Here is a 24,250-nt window from a genome sequence, read left to right on the forward strand (position 1 = left end):
ATGCCCACAGGGAGTCAGTCACCCACCAAGGGTGGGCCAGCTCAGGGGGGCAGCAAAACCCCAGCTCCAGGCTCTGGGGGGGGCTATGGCTCTGCCCGGAGGAGGAACAGGCAGCAATGTGGAATTCTCTGTACCCAGGGTCATGGGCCTGGTTTATAATGAAAACCTCCAGGTGCTTCTGCTTTTCCTTCTCTTTTTAAATATTTTTAAATTGTAAGATATATATTACACACACAGGAATACACGCAAACACATGCACAGCCCCTCAAGCGGAGCACAAGCACTGCAGCCAACCAGGGGCAATGCCCACCCGTGTCCACGCCCCTCCCACCCCCCACCCACTCCACAGGTAACTGTCATGCCGCTGTTTGGGACCATCATTCCTTGGTTTTCCTTATGGCATTTACCACTTGCATATACATCCCTAAACAGTACAGTTTAGTCTTGCCTATCAGTGCACGTAGGTACCTGTCTGCTCATTTTTATCTCAAGTACTCAACTGGATGAATATATTATATTTATCCATTCTGTTGTCTACGAGCATTCAGCTGTTTTTGGTTTGGGCTACTACAAATGATGCCACAATGAATACTCTTGAACGTGTCTCCTGGTTCTCAGTGCTGGAGTTTCTCTACGCTGAGCACCTGATAAGGAAAACACTATATATAGCACGAGAATGCACTCTTGACTCGACTGATCAAAGCCCATCTGTGCACAAAAGCTGTGCGGCCTCTCCCTCCCTGAAAAACACTGACAAACCTGCTCCCCTTACACAGAGGAGGGCTTGCTGGTGACTCGGAGGCCAAGAAAACTTAGTTCATCACCAGACAAGCAAGTTAAAGCTGCATCTCAACACCTCCATTGTAAGACAGAGCCTGAGATTTTAAAATTCTGAGCTGAACCAGAACCCAAATGGCTGGGCTTTCCACAAGAAAAAAATGTCACCAACTCTCCCAAATGAATGAGTTAAGTAAGCATCTATGGTCTTGGTGCAGACTCCACGGCCCAAACTATTTACTGTAAACAATAAGTACAAAAGTGTCCCCAAGATGTTCAGTGCAGAAAGACGGCAGACCCATCAATACCATCTGCAGAGGGTGGGAGGTGGAGGTGGTAAGAGTCAGAGAGGGTTCCTGGAGGCCGCAGGCCAGCTGCTCCCACGTACCTGTACACTGGCTGCATCTCCCGTGCTATGCCAATGATGGCGCCTGGCAGGAAGTTGTCGAACTCCTCAAACAATTCCCGGATGTTGGTCTTGTACTTGAGGTCTAGGTCCAGCTGAATTATCCGCAGGATCTCTGGAGAAAAGAACAATACAACAATGAGACAGAGACATACCTCCCGGGAGGCTCAGTCATTGACAGAGAATGAAGTGAAAGGTGCAGAAAGTGTACTGGATTATTCTTGCTATCACCAAATAATGCAATGACACCACCAGAAACAAAGGCCCTTCATCTACCGGCAACCCCAGACTTCCTAGAAGCCTTCACAGAAGACAACTGCCTCATAGCTTCCCTTCTGGTTGCAGATATACACTATAAAACTAGGCGACCAAATTCTCTAGTTTACATGGCTATTTTGGTGCTTCTCTCTGCAGTACAGGTAGTAAATGACCCATAAGTCATTGTTGCTTCAGCTTTTTATTATTATTTCTGCAAATCTAGATATATGCAGGGTTAGGATGCTGACCCAGAGAGAACCAGCTAAAAGACCTCAGATACTGTTATGTTTTTAATCCACTGTCTGAAAGACTAACTCAGCTATAATTAGACAGACACGTGGCTCATAAAAGCTGTTTGCTTCCGTTGCCTCCAGATGACTGAGGAGCGAGAAGGGAGGAGAGAGGTGCTGAGTTCATTCTCCATCCTTCATCCAATGGGCCTATCGGAGTGTCTGCGCTGGTACTGTCAGCAGGGGATCAGACACCAGGCTGACTGGGCCCTGCCCTCAGGGAAGGACACAAAAACAGAGAAAGGGTACCTAGTGCTGACATGACATGGAAGAGGGGCCTCTCAGGGTCAAGTGATGATGGAGAGTAAGGACTCCGTCCTAAGGGAAGCCCTGGCCTGGGCATCAGACCACGTGAGAGCAGATTCCAGTTCTGCTGCCGATTAACTCTGTGATCCTGGGCGAATTATTTCACTGCTCTAAACTTCAGTTGTTTCATTTGCTAAAGTGCATATGATATGACATGCCTGGTGAGGCTGTGATGCCGAGAAGACTAGATAACAGATGGGGAACATCACCCGGGCTGTAGATGCCACAGGAAGCCAGGGTCTGGAGAGGAGGGAACTTGCTAGAGCTCGAGGCAGTCAAGGAAGACTTTTAGTAAGAACACCAGGCACCCACCTCATCTCTCTCCCAGCCCTTCGCCAGCCCAGATGCAGAGCATGGTGCTGTCAGGACCCACAACCCACAGAGGCTCCCTAAAGACAGGGACCCCATCTTTGGCATCTCAGCCTCCATCCACTCATAGTGCAGGGCTTAGCATTCAGTAAATGCTCAGGAACAGCTGTGGAATTCAACAACCATTATCTAGTTTATGGAGAAATCACAGATTATGATTCAAGAAAAGCTGATTCAGTAGTCCCTGTTCTATTTTCCTTTGTGACACAGAAACAAAACCTTAGTTGACATCCCATGTGAGTCTTCGGAAAAAAGTAGGTGTGCATCTAGCTGCCCAGGCCAGAGGGCAATGGACTGCTTCTCGGGCCCCTGTGGGAAGTGGGTGGAGGAGAATGGGCCCCAGGCCAGTGTGGACCCAGCGGCCAGCTTTCCTTCACACTGCCCACACTCGCATAAATGTGAGCAAAACTGTTGCATCCTGCACTAAACACAGCAATCACAATAACCACCACCTAGAGGCTGGGAAGGGTCCTGGAGGGCAGGAAGCCCTTGTGGGAAGGGTGATGAGCCTGCAGCCTGGAGGGCAGGAAGCATTTATGGTGATGTGGCTGCCTCCTGAGAAGCTGCTCTAAACCAGGACGGACAAGAGAGGCCACAGGACAGAGTCTTGGGGCACCTGCTGCTCTCAGAGGTGGCCCTGGACAACAGAGGGGAGGAAGCTGATGGTGACCCTCAGGAAAGACACTGTATCCCAGGAGAGAATGTCCAGGTGTGAGTAGCAACCATCAAGACATCATGATGGGCAGCCCCACCACACACACCCGCTCCAGCCACTTCTCACCTGTCTACTGGTGCATCCCCTGCGCCCTGAGTTCCCTCACTCAAGGTCTCAGGCAGCTCTTTCACAAGACAGAGCAGAGCCCTCATGAGACAGGGGCAGGGGAGCACCATCATCCAAGAAGAGAAAGCACAGTATCATGGGAGGAGGAGGTGAGAGACCTCACAGATGTCTGGTGCTAGTTTTGTGGCATCCTCAGGGCTGTGAAAGAAAAGGAACTCTCATTCTCATGGCCCTAGAAGACTTCCAATAATATGAGTGATGGCCACAAAAGAACGCTTTCTCTGAGTGGTTTCTGAGTGTCTAGTATTATTACATAGGCGATAGTTTTAGTTCTCAAAACCACCCAACGTAAGTGGAGTTATTCCCACGTTTAGATGAAGGACCAGAGGCTTCTTGTTATAGTTCAGTTGCTAAGTGGTATCTGACTCTTTGTGACCCTGTGGACTGCAGCATGGCAGGCTCCCCTGTCCTTCACTATCTCCCAGAGGTTGCTCAAATTCGTGTCCATTGAGTCAGTGATGCTATCCAACCATCTCATCCTCTGCAGCTCCCTTCTTCTCCCCTCAGTCTTGTCCAGCATCAGGGTCTTTTCCAATGAGTCGGCTCTTTGCATCGTGTGGCTCAAGTATTAGAGCTTCAGCTTCAGCACCAGTTCTTCCAATGTATATTCAGAGTTGATTTCCTTTAGGATTGACTGGTTTGACCTCCTTGCAGTCCAAGGGACTCTTGAAGAGTCTTCTCTAGCACCACAATTCGAAAGCATCAATTCTTCAGCGATCAGCCTTCTTTATGGTCCAACTCTCACATCCATACGTGACTACCGGAAAAACCATAGCTTTGACTATACGGACTGTTGTCACCAAATTGATGTCTTTGCTTTTAAAGGTTAAAAACAATAGCCCAAGTCTTTCAACCAACAAATGTCAGAGCTGGGATCTGAACCTAGGTTGGCTTGACTTGAAAGCCCAGCACACTCTTCCCAGTAGCCCCTGATTCTGCTCTGAGGAGAGAGGAGTTCCAGGGAGGCAGATTTGGGCTCCAGTGCTACCCACACAGGGGCTGAGAGCACACAGAAATGCCAAAGACCTTGACAGACAAAAAGCAGAGTGACAGCCTGGCCAAATGGGAACTATGTGGATGTCATCTACATAAAAGTAGTTCACTATAAAGAAATTCCTGATAGAGGGGCCGTTCAGTCTGTCAATCAGTCATTCTTCCTTGAAAGCCTACCATGTGCTGTGTGTACTCCCTGGTTTTTCAAGATCATCTAAATCCCACTTAATCTGCCCAAAGCAGCCGGAATGCCTCCTTCCCTGGCCTGTCTGGACAGGCCCCGGGCAGAGGGCAGAGCTCAAGGACATGAGATATCTCTTGAGGAGACCCAGTTCCTGCACTTGGGCAGAGTCCTGGCCTTGTCTTAATACACCCCTCAATAAATCTGAGCACCTTCCCAGTCCTTCAAGGAATGACTAAGAGTGAACTTGGAAAGATCTCACACAGCCAGAAGATGTATGAATTTGAGATGCTTTAATATATTTTGTAACTCCTCCTTGGTAAGGCACCTTTCAGGAAGGGTTTGCTTAAAATTGGAACACTTCTTTTTTTTTTTTTTATCCAACCATCCTCTTTTTTTTTTAATTAATTCATTAATTTACTTTACTTTACAATATTGTATTGGTTTTGCCATACCTTAACTTGAATCCGACATGGGTGTACATGTGTTCCCCATCCTGAACGCCCCTCCCACCTCCCTCCCCATCCCATCCCTCTGGGTCATCCCAGTGCACCAGCCCCGAGCATCCTGTATCATGCACTGAACCTGGACTGGCGATTCGTTTCACATGTGATAATTTACATGTTTCAATGCCATTCTCCCATATCATCCCGCCCTCGCCCTCTCCCACAGAGTCCAAAGACTGTTCAGTACATCTGTGTCTCTCTTGCTGTCTGCATACAGGGTTATCATTACCATCTTTCTAAATTTCATATATATGCGTTGGTATACTGTACTGATGTTTTTCTTTCTGACTTACTTCACTCTGTATAATAGGCTCCAGTTTCATCCACCTCATTAGAACTGATTCAAATGTATTCTTTTTAATGGCTGAGTAATATTCCATTGTGTATATGTACCACAACTTTCTTATCCATTCATCTGCTGATGGGCGTCTAGGTTGCTTCCATGTCCTGGCTATTATAAACAGTGCTGGGATGAACATTGGGGTACACATGTCTCTTTCAATTCTGGTTTCCTCAGTGTGTATGCCCAGCAGCGGGATTGCTGGGTCATATGGCAGATCTATTTCCAGTTTTTTAAGGAAGCTCCACACTGTTCTCCATAGTGGCTGCACTAGTTTGCATTCCCACCAACAGTGTAAGAGGGTTCCCTTTTCTCCACACCCTCTCCAGCATTTATTGCTTATAGACTTTTGGATAGCAGCCATTCTGATTGGTGAGTAATGGTACCTCATTGTGGTTTTGACTTGCATTTCTCTGATAATGAGTGATGTTGAGCATCTTTTCATGTGTTTGTTAGCCATCTGTATGTCTTCTTTGGAGAAATGTCTGTTTAGTTCTTTGGCCCACTTTTTGATTGGGTCTTTTATTTTTCTGGAATTGAAGTGCAGGAGTTGCTTGTATATTTTTGAGATTAATTCTTTGTCTGTGGCTTCATTTGCTATTATTTTCTCCCATTCTGAAGGCTGTCTTTTCACCTTGCTTATAGTTTCCTTTGTTGTGCAAAAGCTTTTAATTTTAATTAGGTCCCATTTGTTTATTTTTGCTTTTATTTCCAATATTCCAGGAGGTGGGTCATAGAGGATCCTGCTGTGGTTTATGTCAGAGAGTGTTTTGCCTATGTTTTCCTCTAGCAGTTTTATAGTTTCTGGTCTTACATTTAGATCTTTAATCCATTTTGAGTTTATTTTTGTGTACGGTGTTAGAAAGTGTTCTAGTTTCATTCTTTTACAAGTGGTTGACCAGTTTTCCCAGCACCACTTGCAAAAGAGATTGTCTTTTCTCCATTGTATATTCTTGCCTCCTTTGTCAAAGATAAGGTGTCCATAGGTGCGTGGATTTATCTCTGGGCTTTCTATTTTGTTCCATTGATCTATATTTCTGTCTTTGTGCCAGTACCACACTGTCTTGATGACTGTGGCTTTATAGTAGAGACTGAAGTCAGGCAGGTTGATTCTTTCTTTCTCAAGATTGCTTTGGCTATTTGAGGTTTTTTGTATTTCCATACAAATTGTGAAATTATTTGTTCCAGTTCTCTGAAAAATACAGTTGGTATCTTGATAGGGATTACACTGAATCTATAGATTGCTTTGGGAACACTTCTTTCAAGAGGGCCTTCACCACATGAGGTTACTTGATTAGGAAGGAAAGAGATAGCAGTGCCAGCATGAAGTGACCCCTTAACACCAATGTGAAAGGCTAACCTGGTTGTCACCTTTCAGATTGAGGCAGGAGGACACGCCCTTCTATTCAAGGAGATCGATTGCTCCCTGAGAACAGCCTGCTCTATCATGCAGGCATCTGTCCAGGCAGTTGTCCTTTTATGCAAATGTGAAGTAAGATGCCAAGTTGTAAATGTCACTGCTGAAAAGAGGAAGATGCTTACCAGGAATGCTGGAATTCATTAGGATGAGATTTGATTTTTTTAAAGGGCTGTTTCTCTGGTACTTGATATAGTCATCTCTCTATGGGAATTACATCCAGAAAGTTTTACACATAATGTTGAAAGTTGTGCTGAGGATGAAAGTAGGGTGATACATGGAAGTAGCAACCACATTGATGGCCCTGAGAAGATGCTGGTTGGAGGATAGCTGTGATGACAGCAGCAGGACCACTGAAATGTAAGGTATAAATGAATGAGATAATTGCCCCCAAAGCAAAGAGGAGATGAAATCTATAAAGCATGGGGGAGGATGCCTAAGAAAAAGGAAGACTGTTGTTGTTTAGTCACTAAGTCATGTCCGACTCTTTATGACCCCACGAACTGTAGCCCATCAGGCTCCTCTGTGCATTGGACCAGATCTGAAAGAGACATGTGCACCCCAATGTTCATCGCAACACTTTTTCTAATTGCCAGGACATGGAAGCAACCTAGATGCAGACGAATGGATAAGGAAGCTATGGTACATATACACAATGGAATATTATTACTCAGCCATTAAAAAGAATTCATTTGAATCAGTTCTAATGAGATGGATGAAACTGGAGCCCATTATACAGAGTGAAGTAAGCCAGAAAGATAAAGACCAATACAGTATACTAATGCATATATATGGAATTTTAAAAGATGGCAACGATATCCCTATATGCAAAACAGAAAAAGAGACACAGATGTACAGAACAGACTTGGGGACTCTGGGAGAAGGCGAGGGTGGGATATTATGAGAGAATAGCACTGAAACAAGTATACTATCAAGGGTGAAACAGATCACCAGCCCAGGTTGGATGCATGAGACAAGTGCTCAGGGCTGATGTACTGGGAAGACCCAGAGGGATGGGATAGGGAGGGAGGCAGGAGGGGGGATCGGGATGGGGAACACATGTAAATCCATGGCTGATTCATGTCACTGTATGGCAAAAACCACTACAATATTGTAAAGTAATTAACCTCCAACTAATAAAAATAAATGGAAAAAAAAAAAAAAGAATACTGGAGTGGATTGCCATTTCCTCCTTCAGGGGGTCTTCCTGACCCAGGGATAGAACCCATGTCTCCTGCTTTGGCAGGCAGATTTTTTACCACTGAGTTATCAGGGAAGCCCCAAAGAAGGACTAGTCATCTACAAAATGCAAAAGAATGGCTAGTATCTAAGGCTGGTTGGATGTCCACCATGTCAGAATTCCATGAGAAGACAGCAAAAAGGTAGAGGACAGAATAATCTAGGATAACAGATTTGAAAAGAAAGCCCAATAATAACTGAGGCCATTGTACAGATGGAGAAGGTGAGGACCAAAGAAGACAAAGGACCTGCCAGGGATCACATAGTCCAACGAAGTGGCAAAGCTGATCTCAGAACTCAGGTCTTCTGACTCCCTAACTGATGCTCTCATGTTAACTAGCCCCCCTCCCCCCACTCCCAGCACAAGCCATGAACTCCTAGGGAGCAGAAGTCACTGTGTAATGGCCCAGAAGGTTATATACAAGACTCACCAGACACCCTACACAATTAGCTCATGAAGGATTTGCATATTATCCCATGAAAATATAAACCTGAAGATAAATAAGTAGTAGCCAAAGAAAGAAAAGAGATTTCTATGACCCCCACAGTTTGTAGTCAACTTGTGGGAATGGGAAAATAGCTCTCTATATTCTCACATTAACATCAGGAATGGATTTAAACAAATCTTTTTAGTTGCTAAGTCATGTCTGACTCTTGAGACCCCATGGACTGTAGCTCACCAGGCTCCTCTGTCCATGGGATTTCCCAGGCAAGAATACTGGAGTGGGTTGCCTTTTCCTTCTCCAGGGGATCCTCCTGACTCAGGGATTAAACCTCGGTCTCCTGCGTTACAGGCAGATTCTGTACCTTCCTTGCAAACAAATCTTTACATTCCTCTAAAAACACACCTTGAGCTATGTTAAATTCAAAGGGGGGCGGGAACCTGACTCAGCATTTAGGAGCCGACTAAACTCAGTGCCTGGTGTAGGAGACACAGCAACCAGCAGTCCAACACTGTCTGCTCCATGCCTAGCATCCTCTGTTCCAATCACACCTGTGCATGCCTGGGAACGTGTTTGCTGAGACATCCAATTAGCTGAGGGGCATTCCAACCAGCCCCTCAGACTTACTACGTGTTTAAATCACAAAAACTGAAGTGTCAGTGTGTGCCTAGGTCATGTTCTCAGGTAGAAGGAGGCCTGGCTTGAGTGTTACAAAGGGGCCTGTGTGAGCACCTTGTGTTCTAGGAACAGGCTTGTGGCTGGTCGTCCTCCTCAGGTGAGTTCAGCTCCCTGAGGCTGGTGGCCCAGGCCTCTCTGTAAATGATGGCTCAGCAGCTGAAGCTTTAAATGCTGGTGGCCATGAGGATGACAGCCCCAGCGAACTGGCCTGGGCCACTCCAGGAAACGGAAGAACTGCTGCCTACAGTGATCACACAGGACTGATGAACGTGTGATCACAAGACAGGATCCACTGAAAATGTCAACTCAAACTGGGCAAAGATGCTCAGAACCTGGGTGGCTTTCTGGTCTAAGACACTTCCTCTTGAGCCTCAAGTCCAGAGGATAAAGTAAACAGTGTGGTGCCATCTTCACAAGGGGACAGGTCTGCTCGCCTCACCCTCTCATGATCCAGTTACAGGCTAACAGAGTGGTACCACTCGGTTCTAACAAGCTGGAAAAGGAAAGACAAGATCCCAAGTGCTGGCTCAAAATGTGCTTCCAAGACCTTCTAATCCCCATTACCACACCACCCTGGCCCTGGCCGGCACTGAGGAGGTTCCGATTGTTGTTCTTGGGGTTCAGGAGGTCCACCCCTGCTTCTGTGTCGGAGGCCCTGAGCGCCAGCCTGGCTGAACAGTAGGGTCAATTCCTCGGCACAAGTGCCCTGCAGAAGGCAACATCCACGGCCTTAAAACCAGCTGGGAGGTTCCCAAGTCAACATTTCCCACTGGAACCTGGCTTGGGACAGATCAGCATCAGCCTCCAATTAAACCGGCCACAAGGCACGTCATCTGACCAGGGATGGAATTACAACCCAGGGTGAGTAATTAAGGATAGCCCCAAACAAACAAAAGGATTTTTAAAAAAAAACCTCCTTTCCTCTCCCCTCCCTTCTCCTATCCCCAGATACAATAGACACATCTTAACACATACAAAATAACAGAGGTCAGGAAATGCTGAAGAGATAAGATGTGCTTAGTTATGTAAGCACTGGCCCCCATCCTGGGCAGCAGACAGGCCTTTTCCTGGGCAGATAGATGAACCATGCAAGTGCCTTCTCTCCCTTTCTGAAAGCTCTGAAAGAGCATCAGAGCTTTCCCAGAGATAAAGATTTATAACACAGCAGAGGGCTTTCACCTCAGAACATCAGCCCAAGCTTTCCACTAACCGGGAGGGGGTTCAGGGAGGAAGGGAAGTTATGACAACCCCAAGCTATGCAGGGCGTCATGAGCTGAGGACCCGGAAGCAGCTGCTCTGGAAGGGGGCCCTTTCTCATTGTCTGCTTGGCAAGATTGCAACAATTTGCCACCTGCTTTATCATCCTCTGGAGCTTGTTAACTGCTGCTCAGCAGCACCTCTGTCCTGCAGGGGTGAAAGGGCAGCTGAAAGGGATGGACACTTCCTCCAAGGGTAAGAGGCTCCTGACCAGGGAGGGGAGGAGAAAGTCTGCAAGTGCCACACCAGCCACACCAACCCAGCTTCTTTCGCTGGAGGGTGTCAGGCCATACTTGATGGAGGGCCTGCCGTCATGTTGCACAGACCCAGCTGTGTCCCTGAGGGGGCCTGAGGGTGGAACAGGCTGGGGTGGTTCTCACACCCAACAGGGAACTTGGGTTCCCTCCCAGCAGGGTTTTTACCCACCCTGCAGAGCTTCTTTTCCATCCGCTGTGCCATGCAGGGCCCAGCTGCAGGACAGCTGGCTCACTATGGGCATAGCTGGCACAAAGAAACACAGTGGAACATGCCAAGGGGCCAAAGGCTCAGATTGCTGGGGCTCCTCCAGCCTGGTCAGCCAAATACTCCCTCCCTCCCTCGGGAGGCCTGTGCCAGGCCCGTGCTGGGGCTTTACAACCAGCACACGAACTTTACAACTCAGCTCGCGAACCTCCACTCTGCTCTACCTGGTGGGTATCAGGACCTCCCATCTTCAAGTGAGGATGCTGAGGCTCAGAGAACTTTGGCGACTTGACTAGGATGATCTAGCAAAGAAGCGTCAGAATTGAAAGCAAGCACAGATTTGCCTCACACAGGTTTCTGAGAAAAGCCTTCAGACATCTCTGAAGCCCTTTTTCAAATTCTGTTATCTTTAAAAACAAGACATGCCACCATATCAAGAGTGAAAATACCAAACAGCTCCAGAGCATCTTGGCAGACACGAGGTTTCCCATGGGCCAAGAAGGGGTTTCCCGCTTCCCACAGCCACCTCCCTCAAACCATCCCCACCCCACCCTCAAGGAACTTGAAGACTCTTGGGGTTCCCCTTTACTGAGCAAGGACCAATGGAGAAGTTTCAGAAAAAAGAGGTTTCATGCCACAAAATAAGTTGAAAGGAAGTTCTGAAGTCCAATGCTTGCCCTTCAGCCCCACATTCCCCAGCCTTCAGTCCCTGGAAGCCAGGATGCAGCAGTGCTCAGGTCTGCTCACTCAGAAGTCCCTGGGGCTAAGCGATGCTTCCACATCAGTGGCCAGCCCCCTCCCCTGAGGGAAGAGGGGAAGGGAAAGGAAATAGAGCTCATAAGAGTGATTTATATGACCTGTTAGCAGCTCTGGTGAAAGGCTTTGGGGCCAAGAGGTTGAAATTAATGACCACAGTCAGTTTTATGTATTAACTATACAGCAAATTCTTTCTTCTAGCCCTATTCACCCTTCTCAAAATTAAGCATAGAGTGTTAGCTACGGCTCAGCCATAACATTTTTTACAACTATCAGCTCCTATTTTGTGGACAAAACAGAGTATTATGAAGAGACATGGTTTTTGCTTCAGCAACAGTGCAACATGTGTCTCCAGCCTGAGCACCTTCAGTGACTTGGTATAAATCATATCCTTTAGGATGGGCCAGAATTTATTTTCAACTCAGCTGAAAAACTTTAGGGACATATATAGAAGACAACACATAAAACATCCGGCCTCAATTTTCTTCTCACTTCTCTTGCCAATATGAAATTATAGCTCACGCACTTCTTTATGAAGTTCAATACGCAGGGGAAATTGAATTTTAGATTTGGAAAGCAGAATAGCAGACTATCCGCCCAACCCTCCCCCCTTCTTTCATTTCTATGGTATGGAGGTCCCTGGTCCCTGTTGGCCTCCCCACAGCCTATCGCTCTCTGGTATCTGCTACTGACCTTGTTTCTTGTCTCCAAGCCTGTAAGCTCTCCTTCCTGTTGAGGGCAGGACCACATTCTGACTTTGTTCACCAACTCTGTGACCATGCCTGGTCTCTGCTCTTTGCAAGTAGGCTTTTTCTCACAGACCCTTGGGGATGGCAGCAGTAGAAAGCAGTCCTCGTTGGACAGCTGTTCCAAGCTGGCCTACCACTGAGATCTGTATCTGCCAGTCCAGGTCAGTCATCATGCAGGATTCCTGTCCTTCATCGCCTGCCTCACACTTTCCCCCTGCCTGGCTCCTTGCCCCAGTATATCTCTCCTAAACCTGGAATGGTCACTAGTGAGGTGAGCCAAGCCAGACATAGCCAGGCCCCAGTGAGCTGGAGCACACCCCAAAACTGTCTCTATAACACCCACGGGAGATCTGTGGGCAAGAAGTTGACATCTCCTAATACAGTTTCTGGTGGCTCCATGTTCCATTCTGACAATCAGGGCACATTTTCTGCACGCTGCCTGGCTGTGTGCTAGAGCACAATGCTGACCTACAAGTCTCTGAGCAACACCTAAGCAAGCACAGGCAGTTTTGCTTTCAAGGTTCCAGCACCTTGGCCACTTCTTTCAGTTCACTAATGAGAAGGCTTCTGTATTTTGGCAGCTGTTCTTCCTGGTGTGAACAATAGATTCATCAGTCTTTTCTGGGGCTGAACTGTCTGAGTCCCTTTCACCCAGCAGACTCATCCTTCTCAAATGGGGTCATGTAGCCCACCGCCAACCTCAGACTCAAGGCCACAGGTCTCCTTCAGCCTCCTCCTCTAGCTGATACAGCAGGAGGACCTGAAGGAGAGTGAGGGGCACCACCGAAATGCTTACACGAGGAGGGTAAGTGGATCAGGAAGAGAAGAGCCAACTTCTCGGGCGCATGCCTGACTTCTCCCTGGGACCATACAGGAGTCGAGGAAAGAGAGGACCCACACAACATCCCTTGGGTCCAGAAATCTACATCATGGCAACCTGCAAGGGAAACAAATCAGTTTCTACACTTTATGAATCCAGAAATACCTCTCTGAGGCAGGTGAAGATCTACCCACCTTCTTACCTTTTGAAACAAGAGGGGAAAAAACCCTATTTTTCTTTCTAAAAGAGTAAAAGGTTTTTGAAATCCTTTTCGTAACTTGTTCCCATCACAGATCCAACAACTGAAAATATCTACCAAATTGTATTTAAGCACTGATTCATTTCTTTAACTTTAATTTAATCAATTTAGTTTTTGGTTTTTAATAAAATTACTTGCTTTAATTTTAAATTAAAGATATAAAATATAATGCCAAATTGACATCATTGCAGATGAAAGCAAAAAGAAAGATTTAACCTCTAAATATTTCAGCAGGTACTTCCTATAAAGCAAGGACACTCTCATCATAAGAGTACAACCATTAAACCCAGGAAATTAATACATCACTACCTTTTAATCTACAGTCCCATTCAAAACTTGTCAATTGTCCAAAACCAAAAACAAAATTTCTGGCACAGAATGGCATTTGGGTATCACATCTCTTCAATATGAAATAGTTTCTCAGTCTTTCCTTGGCCTCCAGGACCTATGAAAATTTGAGGAGCACAGGCCAATTATTTAGTAAAATCTTCCTAAATTTGGGTTTACTGATGTTTCCTTCTGATTAGATTCAGGTTATTCATCTTTGTTAGGAATAGCACGAAAGTCATACTGGTTTCTTCTCACTCCATCATACCAGGAGGCACAATTTGTCACATTATTGGTGATGTTCATTTGGATCCCCTGTTTTTAAAAATGCAGTGTGCTCTGCCTTATTTAATGAAATGTGGATGGAGTAACTCTGGGTAAGTGTGAGTAGACAGGGCCCTGAGTTAGAGCCCTGGCTCACTGGCCTGACTCTGCCACTGTGTCCAGCCTTGGACAAGCCACCTGCCCTCTGGACGTCAGTTTTCCCAGACTGTAAAGACAAGAACACTGGAGAAGCTACTATTTCAGACCCTCCCAGCCCTGCCTCCTTGCAATTCTGTACAGAAGTGGCCTTTCCCCTCACTCACAGCCCCGCTGCTTATCCTCATAATAGCATAGATATGAGTAAGCATGGAAGCCCCTCCTCACTGTGCTGACCTCAGCCCTGCCTCAGCCATGTCGAGCAAGTCATAAAGTCACTCTGTGCACCCAGCACTATGTTAAGTGTGAAGAGGTTCAGAAACGAATGACATTGTTCACAGCTGCAAAAAAAATGTAAATATAGAAGCGTTTTCATTATATATTCTCTGCTGCTGCCACTGCTGTTTCCAATGTTCCCTTATCACCATTCTCCATGACTATTCAATACAACCATATGGAAATTAACACTTAGTACTTACTAAGTGTCAGACATTGGAATACTTTTATCTCCCAATTTCCATTTAACAAATGGAAACAACTTGCCTTAGGTCAAAAGTTGACCTTAGAGAGTGACAGAGCAGGACATCAGGCCTTCCGGGCCTTAGAATCTAAGTTCTTTGGCCACATCATGCTCCCTTTAAACCTGTTTACTTTGAAACCAGCTATGCTAGTTATCTGTAGCTACATGACCAACCACCCCGAAACTTAGTGGCTGAAAACAGTGTAGGATCCTCCCCCATGGTTCTGTTGGTCATCTGGGCTCAGCTGGGCAGCCCTCACCTGGTGTCTCCTGTGGGGACACCAGGAAACTGCAGCCGAGGCTGCAGGCTTCCGAAGGCTCAGCTGGGCTGGATGGCCACATCGCACATATTGCTAGCAGTCAACGCTGGCTGTCAGCAAAGAGCTCAGCAGGGGCTGTCAACCAGAGCACTTTCATGTGGGCTCCCTCTGGGGTTCTGGCATCTCCCAGCAGGGCAGCTGGATTCCAAAAGGGAGCTTGCCAAGAACCAGTGTCCCAAGAGACCAAGGCTGAAACTGCACAGAGCTCCTGGTGACCGAGCCCCAGAAGTCAGGCTGCATCACTTCCACTGTGTCCTGTCCACCAGAAACAAGCCGCTGAGCCTGCCCAGATTCCAGGAGAGGGGACTGCTCACAGGTGTGAAGCCTGGGAGGGGTGGCTCCTGCCCAAATTCCAGGAGAGGGGACTGCTCACAGGTGTGAAGCCTGGGAGGGGTGGCTCCTGCCCAAATTCCAGGAGAGGGGACGGCTCACAGGTGTGAAGGCTGGGAGGGGTGGCTCCTTAGGAAGTCATCTTTGGGGACAAGCAATTACATTCCCTCACCCCATAGTGAATTACAAATTATTTTAAATTTTCTTTATGATACTCTAAATATCCTCCCATATATATATTTGTAATGACAAAATAAATATATTAATATATATGATATTGTAATCATAATACATAATCAGTATGCCAAATACATATTTATATTATACATTTATGTGTGTGCATACACACATATGCAACTAGAAGAAAATGTGTATTTTTTAAATACTTCTCCATCTTTTCAAAATGGACATGTATTGCTTTTAAATTAAAAATATTTCTAAAGGGACTAATTAACTACCTCACAGAAAATACCCATTTTCTGGCAAAGTCAATCAGATTTAAGGCATTTTGCCATGACCTCAAGCTTCCCAGGTGCTAGTGATAAAGAACCTGCCTGCCAATCCAGGTAAGAAACACTAGTCCGATCCCTGGGTCAGGAAGATCTCCTGGAGGTGGGCATGGCAACGCTAGTGTTCTTGCCTGGAGAATCCCATGGACAGAGGAGCCTGGTGGGCTATAATCCATAGGATCGCAAAAGAGTTGGACATGACTGAAGCAACTCAGCACACATACCAGGTTCTTTCAGAGTCTTCTTAAAGTAGCCAGAGTTACTCATTTTTATACTGTTTTTCCTAAGACAAGTCCTTCTAGAAACTTCTACCTTTCTCCTACTTCACCATAAGGTGGTTTCCTGGGTTTCCAAATACATGTTTTTAAAAAAGAAAAAGCAGACAATAAGCTAGGAGTTACTCTCATCTGGTTCCTTTTTCCTATTACTTATTAGTTGCCAGGTTATATTCGACTCTTTTGCGACCCTATGGACTATAGCCCACCAGGCTGCTCTGTCCGTGGGATTTCCCAGGCAAGAATACTGGAATAGGTTGCCATTTCCTTCTCCAGGGGATCTTCCTGACCCAGGGATCAAACCCTCGTCTCCTGCACTGGCAGGTGGATTCTTTATGGCTAAGCCATCTGGGAAGCCATTCCTGTTATTTATCTAATTGCATTTATGCTATATTTTCCCCATCTCCTCTTGCCAAGGACATCTTGGAAGTTCCAGACAAATGGCAGGTGCTTTAGGAATCTGAGCAACTTAGAAAAACCCTCAGGTCTATTGGGATGAGCCTCTCAGAGGCCAAATTGCATTCTTAAAGCTCTAGGCCTAGAGGAATCCCCAAAAGATCGGCTATACGATACATGAGGATGGGAGAGCACAAACAGGAAAGTTCAGGCAAGGGAGATGTGACCCGAGGCAGAGCAATTCTCCCTACCCGCATCAGGTGAGCAACTATGTAAACCTCCGGTGGACAGTGATGGCTGAAGGCAATAAGATGCCACAGCCCCAAACACAGAAACCATCCAAACCCAACACCAAAGGCAACCAGGGGGTGTCCCTCAGAGTCATGTCCACCAAAAGACTCTGGTGAGCCTGGACTGGAAGCTTCTGGAATTGAGTATGGAGAAAGCAGGGCACACAGGCAGCAGGTGAAAAAAGAGGCAGTGAGTTCTTGGGCCGCCGGCTGCCCAAAGGAAGGCCAGCTCAACCACACGGGCGTCTGTGAGCAGAGTTCACATGCATCCAAAGCTCTGGGAGCCTGAGGAGGCTGATGTGTTGAGTCAGTTGGTGCTATTTTTACCCAGTCACTTTCCAACCATAAACCCACACTTCAAATTTCATTGTTTGGGGTGGATTAGAAATTCAACTTGGCCTTTCTTGTGGTTTAATTTCCTGAATGCTTGCAACAAGGAAAAAGTTCGGCATTCCTATGGAAATATATGACATTTTAACCTTTTCTTGGCATGAGGGTGTCCAGTGATTGGAGGCTGGCCTGTTCTCTAAACCTGTACTGCTCTCATTAAGCAGGGAGGTGATGGTCTGCCCCTTTTCTCCCCTATCCAGAGGTCAGTGTTTATGGTCTGGCTCCTGGAATGCTGGGTCTGGGCAAATGTACCTTATGGATATTCCAGTCCAGCATTAGGAGATGAAGTTCCCCCTGAGCAATTCATCTAACAGTTAGCTGTGACATTATTCAAGTCCCCAGTGATGAACGTCCAGGTAAAAAGTCTGGTAACTATTAGTGAGGGAAGAGTTGAACAATCTTAAAACTATTTCCAAATGATTTTTCAACTATAATGCCAGGCGTGACTGTGTGGTCACAAAAACAGCAAACACATACCAAGAAAAAAAGAATGTTCCTTTTCTGTGGAAGCCAGGGCAAGTCTTACTTCTTTTTAAAATACTTACACCTCCACTTATATCTGAAGTACAGTCATGATGCTTGGTAACTGAAACTCCTCGAGTATAAACAAAGTCTCTACAACTTTAGGGTCTTCCTGACTGTCAAAAGCACTTTGAGCGCAGGCAAAGCTGTGAGGTTTCTAATCAAGGACAGAGCTTTCTCTTTTTTGAAAGAAAAATCTGGACCTGCAGCAAATTTTCCTTCTGCATCTAATAAGAGGCTTCAGATGCTGTCATAAAAATGGAAACTCAATATTGCTAGCAGCAAAGCACTCAGGAGGGAAAAGGCTCCCCTAAGAAGCTGATCTCTAGGCACTTCCTGGCATGAGTATAGCTGAGCACTCCCTCCAGGCCCAGGGGCAGTGCCATAGCAGCCCCACCGAGGGACCGCCCCTCCAGCGGCACACGCAGCCAGCGCCCCCTGCACACAGTTCTAGGACACCAGACACCTCCCCGTTCACGACAAACACCTCGCATCCTTTCGATGGGTCAACAAATATTATCCCCTGCTATATGCCAGGCACTTCTCCCCACTGCAGACACAGCAGGGAAACGGGAGGCCAGGGCCCTGCTTCTGGGGTCACTGTCAGTCTGCACAGGATGACTTCAGACAGCAGGAGGGGCTGTGGGGGTGAAACCCAGGGACGGGGCAACATGACACTGGGGGGGGGGGGCCTGAAACAGGGGGCGCAGAGAGAGCTGTTGGAACAAGCAGCACTTGAGCTGAGACCTGCAAGATGGGGAAATGGAAATGCAATGATCTGGGGGAAGAGAAGGCAAAGGGAGCACAAGTGAAAACTCAGCGAACGCCTTTAGCACATTTGAGTAACGTAAGGAAAGGGAAGTGTAACAGCCGTGGCCAAAGTGCAAGGCAGCTACCAAACCCACGAGGGGCTTCAGGCAGGGCATCGAGGCAGCTGGATTTGACAACAGCCCCTGCAGAAGGCAATGGCCACCCACTCCAGTATTCTTGCCTTGAGAATCCCATAGACAGAGGAGCCTGGTGGGCTACAGTCCATGGAGTCACGAAGAGTCGTACATGACTGAGTGACTAAGCACCGCTCAGTAGACTTGGCTCCTCTCTGTGGCTCTGTCCCCACGCGGCTGTCCTGGTACCTAACTGGACATGCCACTTGGGCACCCTGGCTCTCTGGGCTGTGCTCCCAGCAGCTTAACTTGAAAGATGTATCCCACCGCCTCCGCCCACGAGGGACCCACTTCATCGCCTAGCCTCTGTGAGGCTGGAGTGGAGACAGAGGACTCGGCGCCTATTGCTGGAGAAGACAAAGCCAGGAAGGCTTAGGGACATGCGCTCTCTCTCTCCTTGTCATGGTGGGCTGGGTCTGACCCTGGCCTGGTTCTCCTCTGTGCTATCACAACAGCTCCTTTTCTCTCTACAACTGAGCTGAGAAAAGCGGCACATTCAGGCAGACCAAGGCATAATGAGGGTGGGAAAATGACATCATGAGTCCCCTCTACCTTCCATATGTTAATACCCTGGAGGGATCAGATTAAATGATCACTAACACCAGAAATACCTGAAAAGCAGCCACAAATGGACTCTCTGCAGTCTAACAGCCAACTGGCAAGGAGTAGGGGTAAGTGTCCTTGTGTATTAATTCATTCAATTATTAACTGACTAAACATATAATACCTGGCACTCTGATTTGGATAAGCAAAACAAGGTCCCTACACTCAAACTGCTGACATACTAGTGGTGGAAATTAATTAACAAAAATAAGGATCCCAGGAAGCCTGAGCCAAGTGTCCAGGGAGGGAGAAGCAGGGCTGTGGGTGCAGTGAGGAGGCTGCTTTGGAGAGAGATGGTGTTTGCAGCGGGGAGGGAGGCAGGTTGACTTCATCTGCTCCAGCTGTCTAAACAAATGCCAAGGAGGCCTAAACCATGGACGCTGACTTTCTCAGTTCCAGAGGCTGGAGGCCATGATCAAGGTGGCAGCAGATTCAGTTTCTGACAACAACTCTCATCCCAAATAGCAGATGCCGCCTTCTCTCTGTGAATTCACAGGGCCTTTCCTTCAGGCTCACTCAAAGTGACAGTGCTCTGCTGGGGCTCCCTCTTGATAAAACATCAATCCAATCAGGAGGCCAGGACCACCCTTATAACCTCATTTAACCCTAATGACTCCCAACAGCCCCATCTCCAAATACCATCACATTGGAGGCTAAGGAATTTGAGGGGATATAGTCCAGTCCACAACAGACTTTGAAAGGCAGATACAAAGCAGAGTCTGTCTATGTGGGAACAGGCATTAGAGAAGGAGAGACCAGCAACAGCAAAGACAGGGACATGAAAGCCTAGAAGGCTTGCTGAGGGAGCAGAAAGCGAGACAGTTTGCCTGGAGTAAAGGATGTATGAGGGGCATGGCGGAAGATGAGGCTGGAAAGGCAGTCTGGGGACACTTCGTGGAAGATTCCAGTGCCAGGTCTTGACAGGAAACCAGAGAAGTTACCGAGCACAAGACTAATAAGATCAGGCCTGCAGAAGGCTTGGCATTCCCAAGCCAGACTGGGGAGGGAGACAGTTAAAAGGCAGAGGCAAGAGGTAGAGAGACGTCTCTGCTTTAAAGTCACAGCTCAGAATGGTGTGCTGCTGCGGACACATGAATTTAAGCTTCTCTGGGACTGGCCGGCTGGGCTCACCCAGTTTGGTGGGGAGCAAAGTTGAGGTCTCTTTACCTGGGGCTGTGAGCCCCAAACTCCCCACTGGGCACCAAGAAGTCACATGAGTCTCCTGAAAAAAACACTTCTCTGCTCTCAACTGCCTGATGGGGTCACAGCACACAGTCAGTGAGTAGGCGGGCCACACACAGCCACCTGAGGCCACAAAGACCCGGGGCTTCAAAGGAAGCATTCCAAAGGGAGGTAAGACATGGGTACTCTCTGCAGCCAGGCCAAAGTCAACTGCCTCTCACCTGATCAAACCTCTCTAAGCCCATCCCGACTGACTCCAGAGATGGGGAAACTTCAAGAACAGAAGGAGAGCTACCCAAGCCACTCACTGCCCTGCTCTCCACTGCTGCTGGATGGAAGGTGGGGGGGTGGGGGCGGTCACCAGAGGCCCCAGGGAGCTGGACACAGTCTGTGAGCGTCAGGCCGCAGTCCTGACAGCACAGACCAGACCCTGCAGTTTCCCGAGAGGCCGGGAAGCTGGTGTCACTCACAGGATATCAGTCATATGTGCTCTGCCTCGCAGAGGTGGAGTCCACTTCCTCAGCTGCAGAACCCCTCAGGCCCCCATGGGCTCTCACCCTACAAGCAGCATCACAGCACACACACCAGGGAGGCAGCTGACCTCAGGGGCTCCCAACGCTAAGCAACACTGAAGTTTATGAGAGCCGGCCAAAGACCATCTCCCAAGGCACCCTCAATATGTGCCTAAGACCTGACACAAAACTGTATTTTATTAGCTGGATTCCATATTCCCTATGATTAAAAGCATCATTTCAACGTTCTTTCACTTTCTGTCTGGTTTTCAAATATCCAGTGAGCTTCCCATTTCTCCCAGTTACCTTCCTCCACCACCTCACCATGGCAGTCAAACAACACAGGCTCATATGGACTCCAGGGAAACACAGTTTAAAGGGGGCAGCACTGCCCCTCCCCACTGAGCACTCACTCGCCGGCCAGGGAGCACCAGCTCCAGCCACAGAGGCACTCCTATCATATATCAGAGGCCACGACCGCCCTCCCCTGAAGGAAAGGGACCAGGTGTCACTCTCGTGGTGTAGTCCACAGGTGGGGAATGGACCACAGAACCCGTGTCAGCAGGGATGCTGTCGACACAGCCTTTGACTTTCCCACTTTGCAGGGGGCAGAGTCACCCAGCTTGGCAGAAGGACAGGAAACCCATGGCACAAAGAAGACCCAGGTCACATGGACGCTGCTCTGGTGATTTTTTTTTTTAATGCAGACTGTAGATCATCCCAGGGATTCCCAGGTGGCTCAGTGGTAAAGAAGTCACCTGCCAATACAGGAGATGGAGGTTCAATCCCTGGGTTGGGAAGATCCTCTGGAGGAGGAAATGGCAACCCATTCTAGTACTCTTGCCTGGAGAATCCCATGGACAGAGGAACCTGGCAGGCTACAATCCATGGGGTTGCAAAGAGTCAGACACTGAGCATGCATGCATGTGGATCATCCTATCCATCAGCTTCTTAAAAACCAAGTCTCAGAGCATCCAAGAAACAGCCTTGCCACTAGCAGCCAGGAAGAGCTCATTCTCCCTTCCCCATTTCCATCATAAGTCCCCAGATCTTCAAAAGAGGACAAGCCTTTCACTTCCCTCCATGAGGGGCTGAGGAGGAGGGTCCTGGACCAAGGAACTCTGCAGACTAAATCTAAGAATTGGCCTAAACTCTCTTGCTCTATACACCCCGTTCTCTGTCCCCTTAGGACTTTTGTACAATTTTCAATTATACATTTAATTGTTTACTTATTTAGGGTCAGCCCCTCCAGGGTGATTGTAGACTCCACGAGGGTTTACAAACATTAGCACTGAACACAGCACTTGACACATTCAACAACCACTATTTTGAAATATAAGACCTTCCCAGAACCAGATTCACTTGGGAGAGAGCTATCCACTTAAGGAGCTCTGTGTCTCACGGGGGTGACTATAAAACAGTCCTCAAAGCCAGCAGGGCTGGGTCGTCAGGGCCACAATGGTGGACAGTGAATTCTGCTAGGGAGAAGAAGGTCAGAGAGACACCCGGCAGGTAACACTGAACCCATACCTTTAGAGGACATGTGGCAAGACCTCACTGGGAAGAAAAGGGGCCTCAGGTTGACAGAGCACAAGGCAAAGCCAACTAATGGGAAAGGAAGCCAGCTGAGCACAGAAGCAGGATCCTGGAGGCCCACAGGCCAGTGTCACTGGGTCTTGCAGGGAAGGGAGTCAATTTACCAACCAGAATGAAAGTATTTAAAATTTTTTACAAGTGGGATGGCCAGGCAGTGTGCACTGACTGAGCCCCAGCCCTGTGGACAGGAAAAGGGGGCAGAAGCCATCAAGAGGCATGTGTAACGCATTTCATGAGGCATGTAAGTCAAATTACGATGCTGTGCACCTTAAATGTAGAGCTATGTGCCAATTATATCTCAATAAAACTGGAAGAAAAAAAGAAAATTGTACATATAATTTTGCCTATTGTCAAACAAGTAAACTCATTCAATACCTAGAAAGGAGAGAGAAGGACTGAAGTATAAAGAAGAACTGGTGAGGCTTTGTGACAATCTAAGGGGGAACAAGGAAGGAAGGGAATCTAAGATGAATCCTTTGTTTCTGGCTCAGGCAACCTATCATTTGCCAAGATCAGAAGGGCAAATTTGGGGAGAGGAAGACAAATTGGGCTGCGTGTTGACTTTGCTGTACCTGTGGGTATTCAGATAGGGATTTCCAGGGCCAGTGCTAAGACTTCTTTTAAAAATTAATTTATTCATCTTAATTGAAGGATAATTACTTTACAATATTGTGGTGGTTTGGGCCATACATCGACATGAATCAGCCACAGGTGCACATGTGTCCCCCCATCTTGAACACCCCTTCCTCTTCCCTCCCCACCCTATCCCTCTAGGTTGTTCCAGAGCACCACCAGCTTTGAGTGCCCCATATCATCCATCAGACTTGCACTGTCATCTATTTTACATATGGTAATATACATGTTTCTAATGCTATTCTCTCAGATCATCTCACCTGGGCTTCCTTGGTGGCTCAGCTGGAAAAGAATCCACCTGCAATGCAGGAAAACTGGGTTCGATCCCTGGGTTGGCAAGATCTCCTGTAGACGGGAACAACTTTGCACTCCAGTATTCTGGCCTGGAGAATTCCACAGACTATACAGTCCACGGGATCACAAAGAGTTGGACACCACTGAGTGACTTTCACTTTCACGTTTTCTCCCACATAATCCAAAGGTCTGTTCTTTACCTCTGTGTCTCTTTTGCTGTCTTGCCTATAGGATCATCGTTTCTATCTTTCTAAATTCCATATATATGCAGTAATATACTATATTGGTGTTTCTCTTTCTGACTTACTTCACTCTGTATGCTGTTGCTGCTGCTAAGTCGCTTCAGTCATGTTGGACTCTGTGCAACCCCATAGACGGCAGCCCACCAGGCTCTCCCGTCCCTGGGATTCTCCAGGCAAGAACACTGGAGTGGGTAATAGGCTCCAGTTTCATCCATCTCATTAGGACTGAGTCAAACGCATTCCTTTTTATAGCTGAGTAATATTCCATTGTGTATATGTACCACAACCTCCTTTCCCATTCTTCTGCTGATGGACATCTAGGTTGCTTCCATATCCTAGCTTCTGTAAACAGTGCTTCAATAAACATTGGGGTACATGTGTCTCTTTCAATTGCGGTTTCCTTGCCTGTGAACCATCAGCGTGCACCAGCTCTCTGACACACTGGTATCACTTGATTAATTTCTCACATCTGTGAAGCCCCCTTGGCTTCCACAGTCCCTCACGTTCAGGAAAGAGCTGACATTGAGGAGGCTGGAGACCTGGGGGAGAGTGATGTTAGTTTGTGTCTCCCAGCAGAGCCTGCATGCACTACCTCCCC

The 24,250-nt window shown here is 47.4% G+C and overlaps 1 protein-coding gene across 5 annotated transcripts in view; it reads right to left on the reverse strand.

Moving 5' to 3' along the window:
* The window catches only part of XXYLT1 (xyloside xylosyltransferase 1), a 174,636-nt gene that overhangs the window by 78,174 nt on the left and 72,212 nt on the right, over positions 1–24,250 (reverse strand). For all 5 annotated transcript variants that reach the window (XM_061166858.1, XM_061166863.1, XM_061166859.1 and 2 more), the window contains exon 3: positions 1,166–1,298. In XM_061166858.1, coding sequence (XP_061022841.1) covers positions 1,166–1,298 — 133 coding nt within the window. The remainder of the gene's footprint in view (positions 1–1,165; positions 1,299–24,250) is intronic.

Source organism: Dama dama, chromosome 19 (genome assembly GCF_033118175.1).
Source record: "Dama dama isolate Ldn47 chromosome 19, ASM3311817v1, whole genome shotgun sequence".
Taxonomy (NCBI): Eukaryota; Metazoa; Chordata; class Mammalia; order Artiodactyla; family Cervidae; genus Dama; species Dama dama.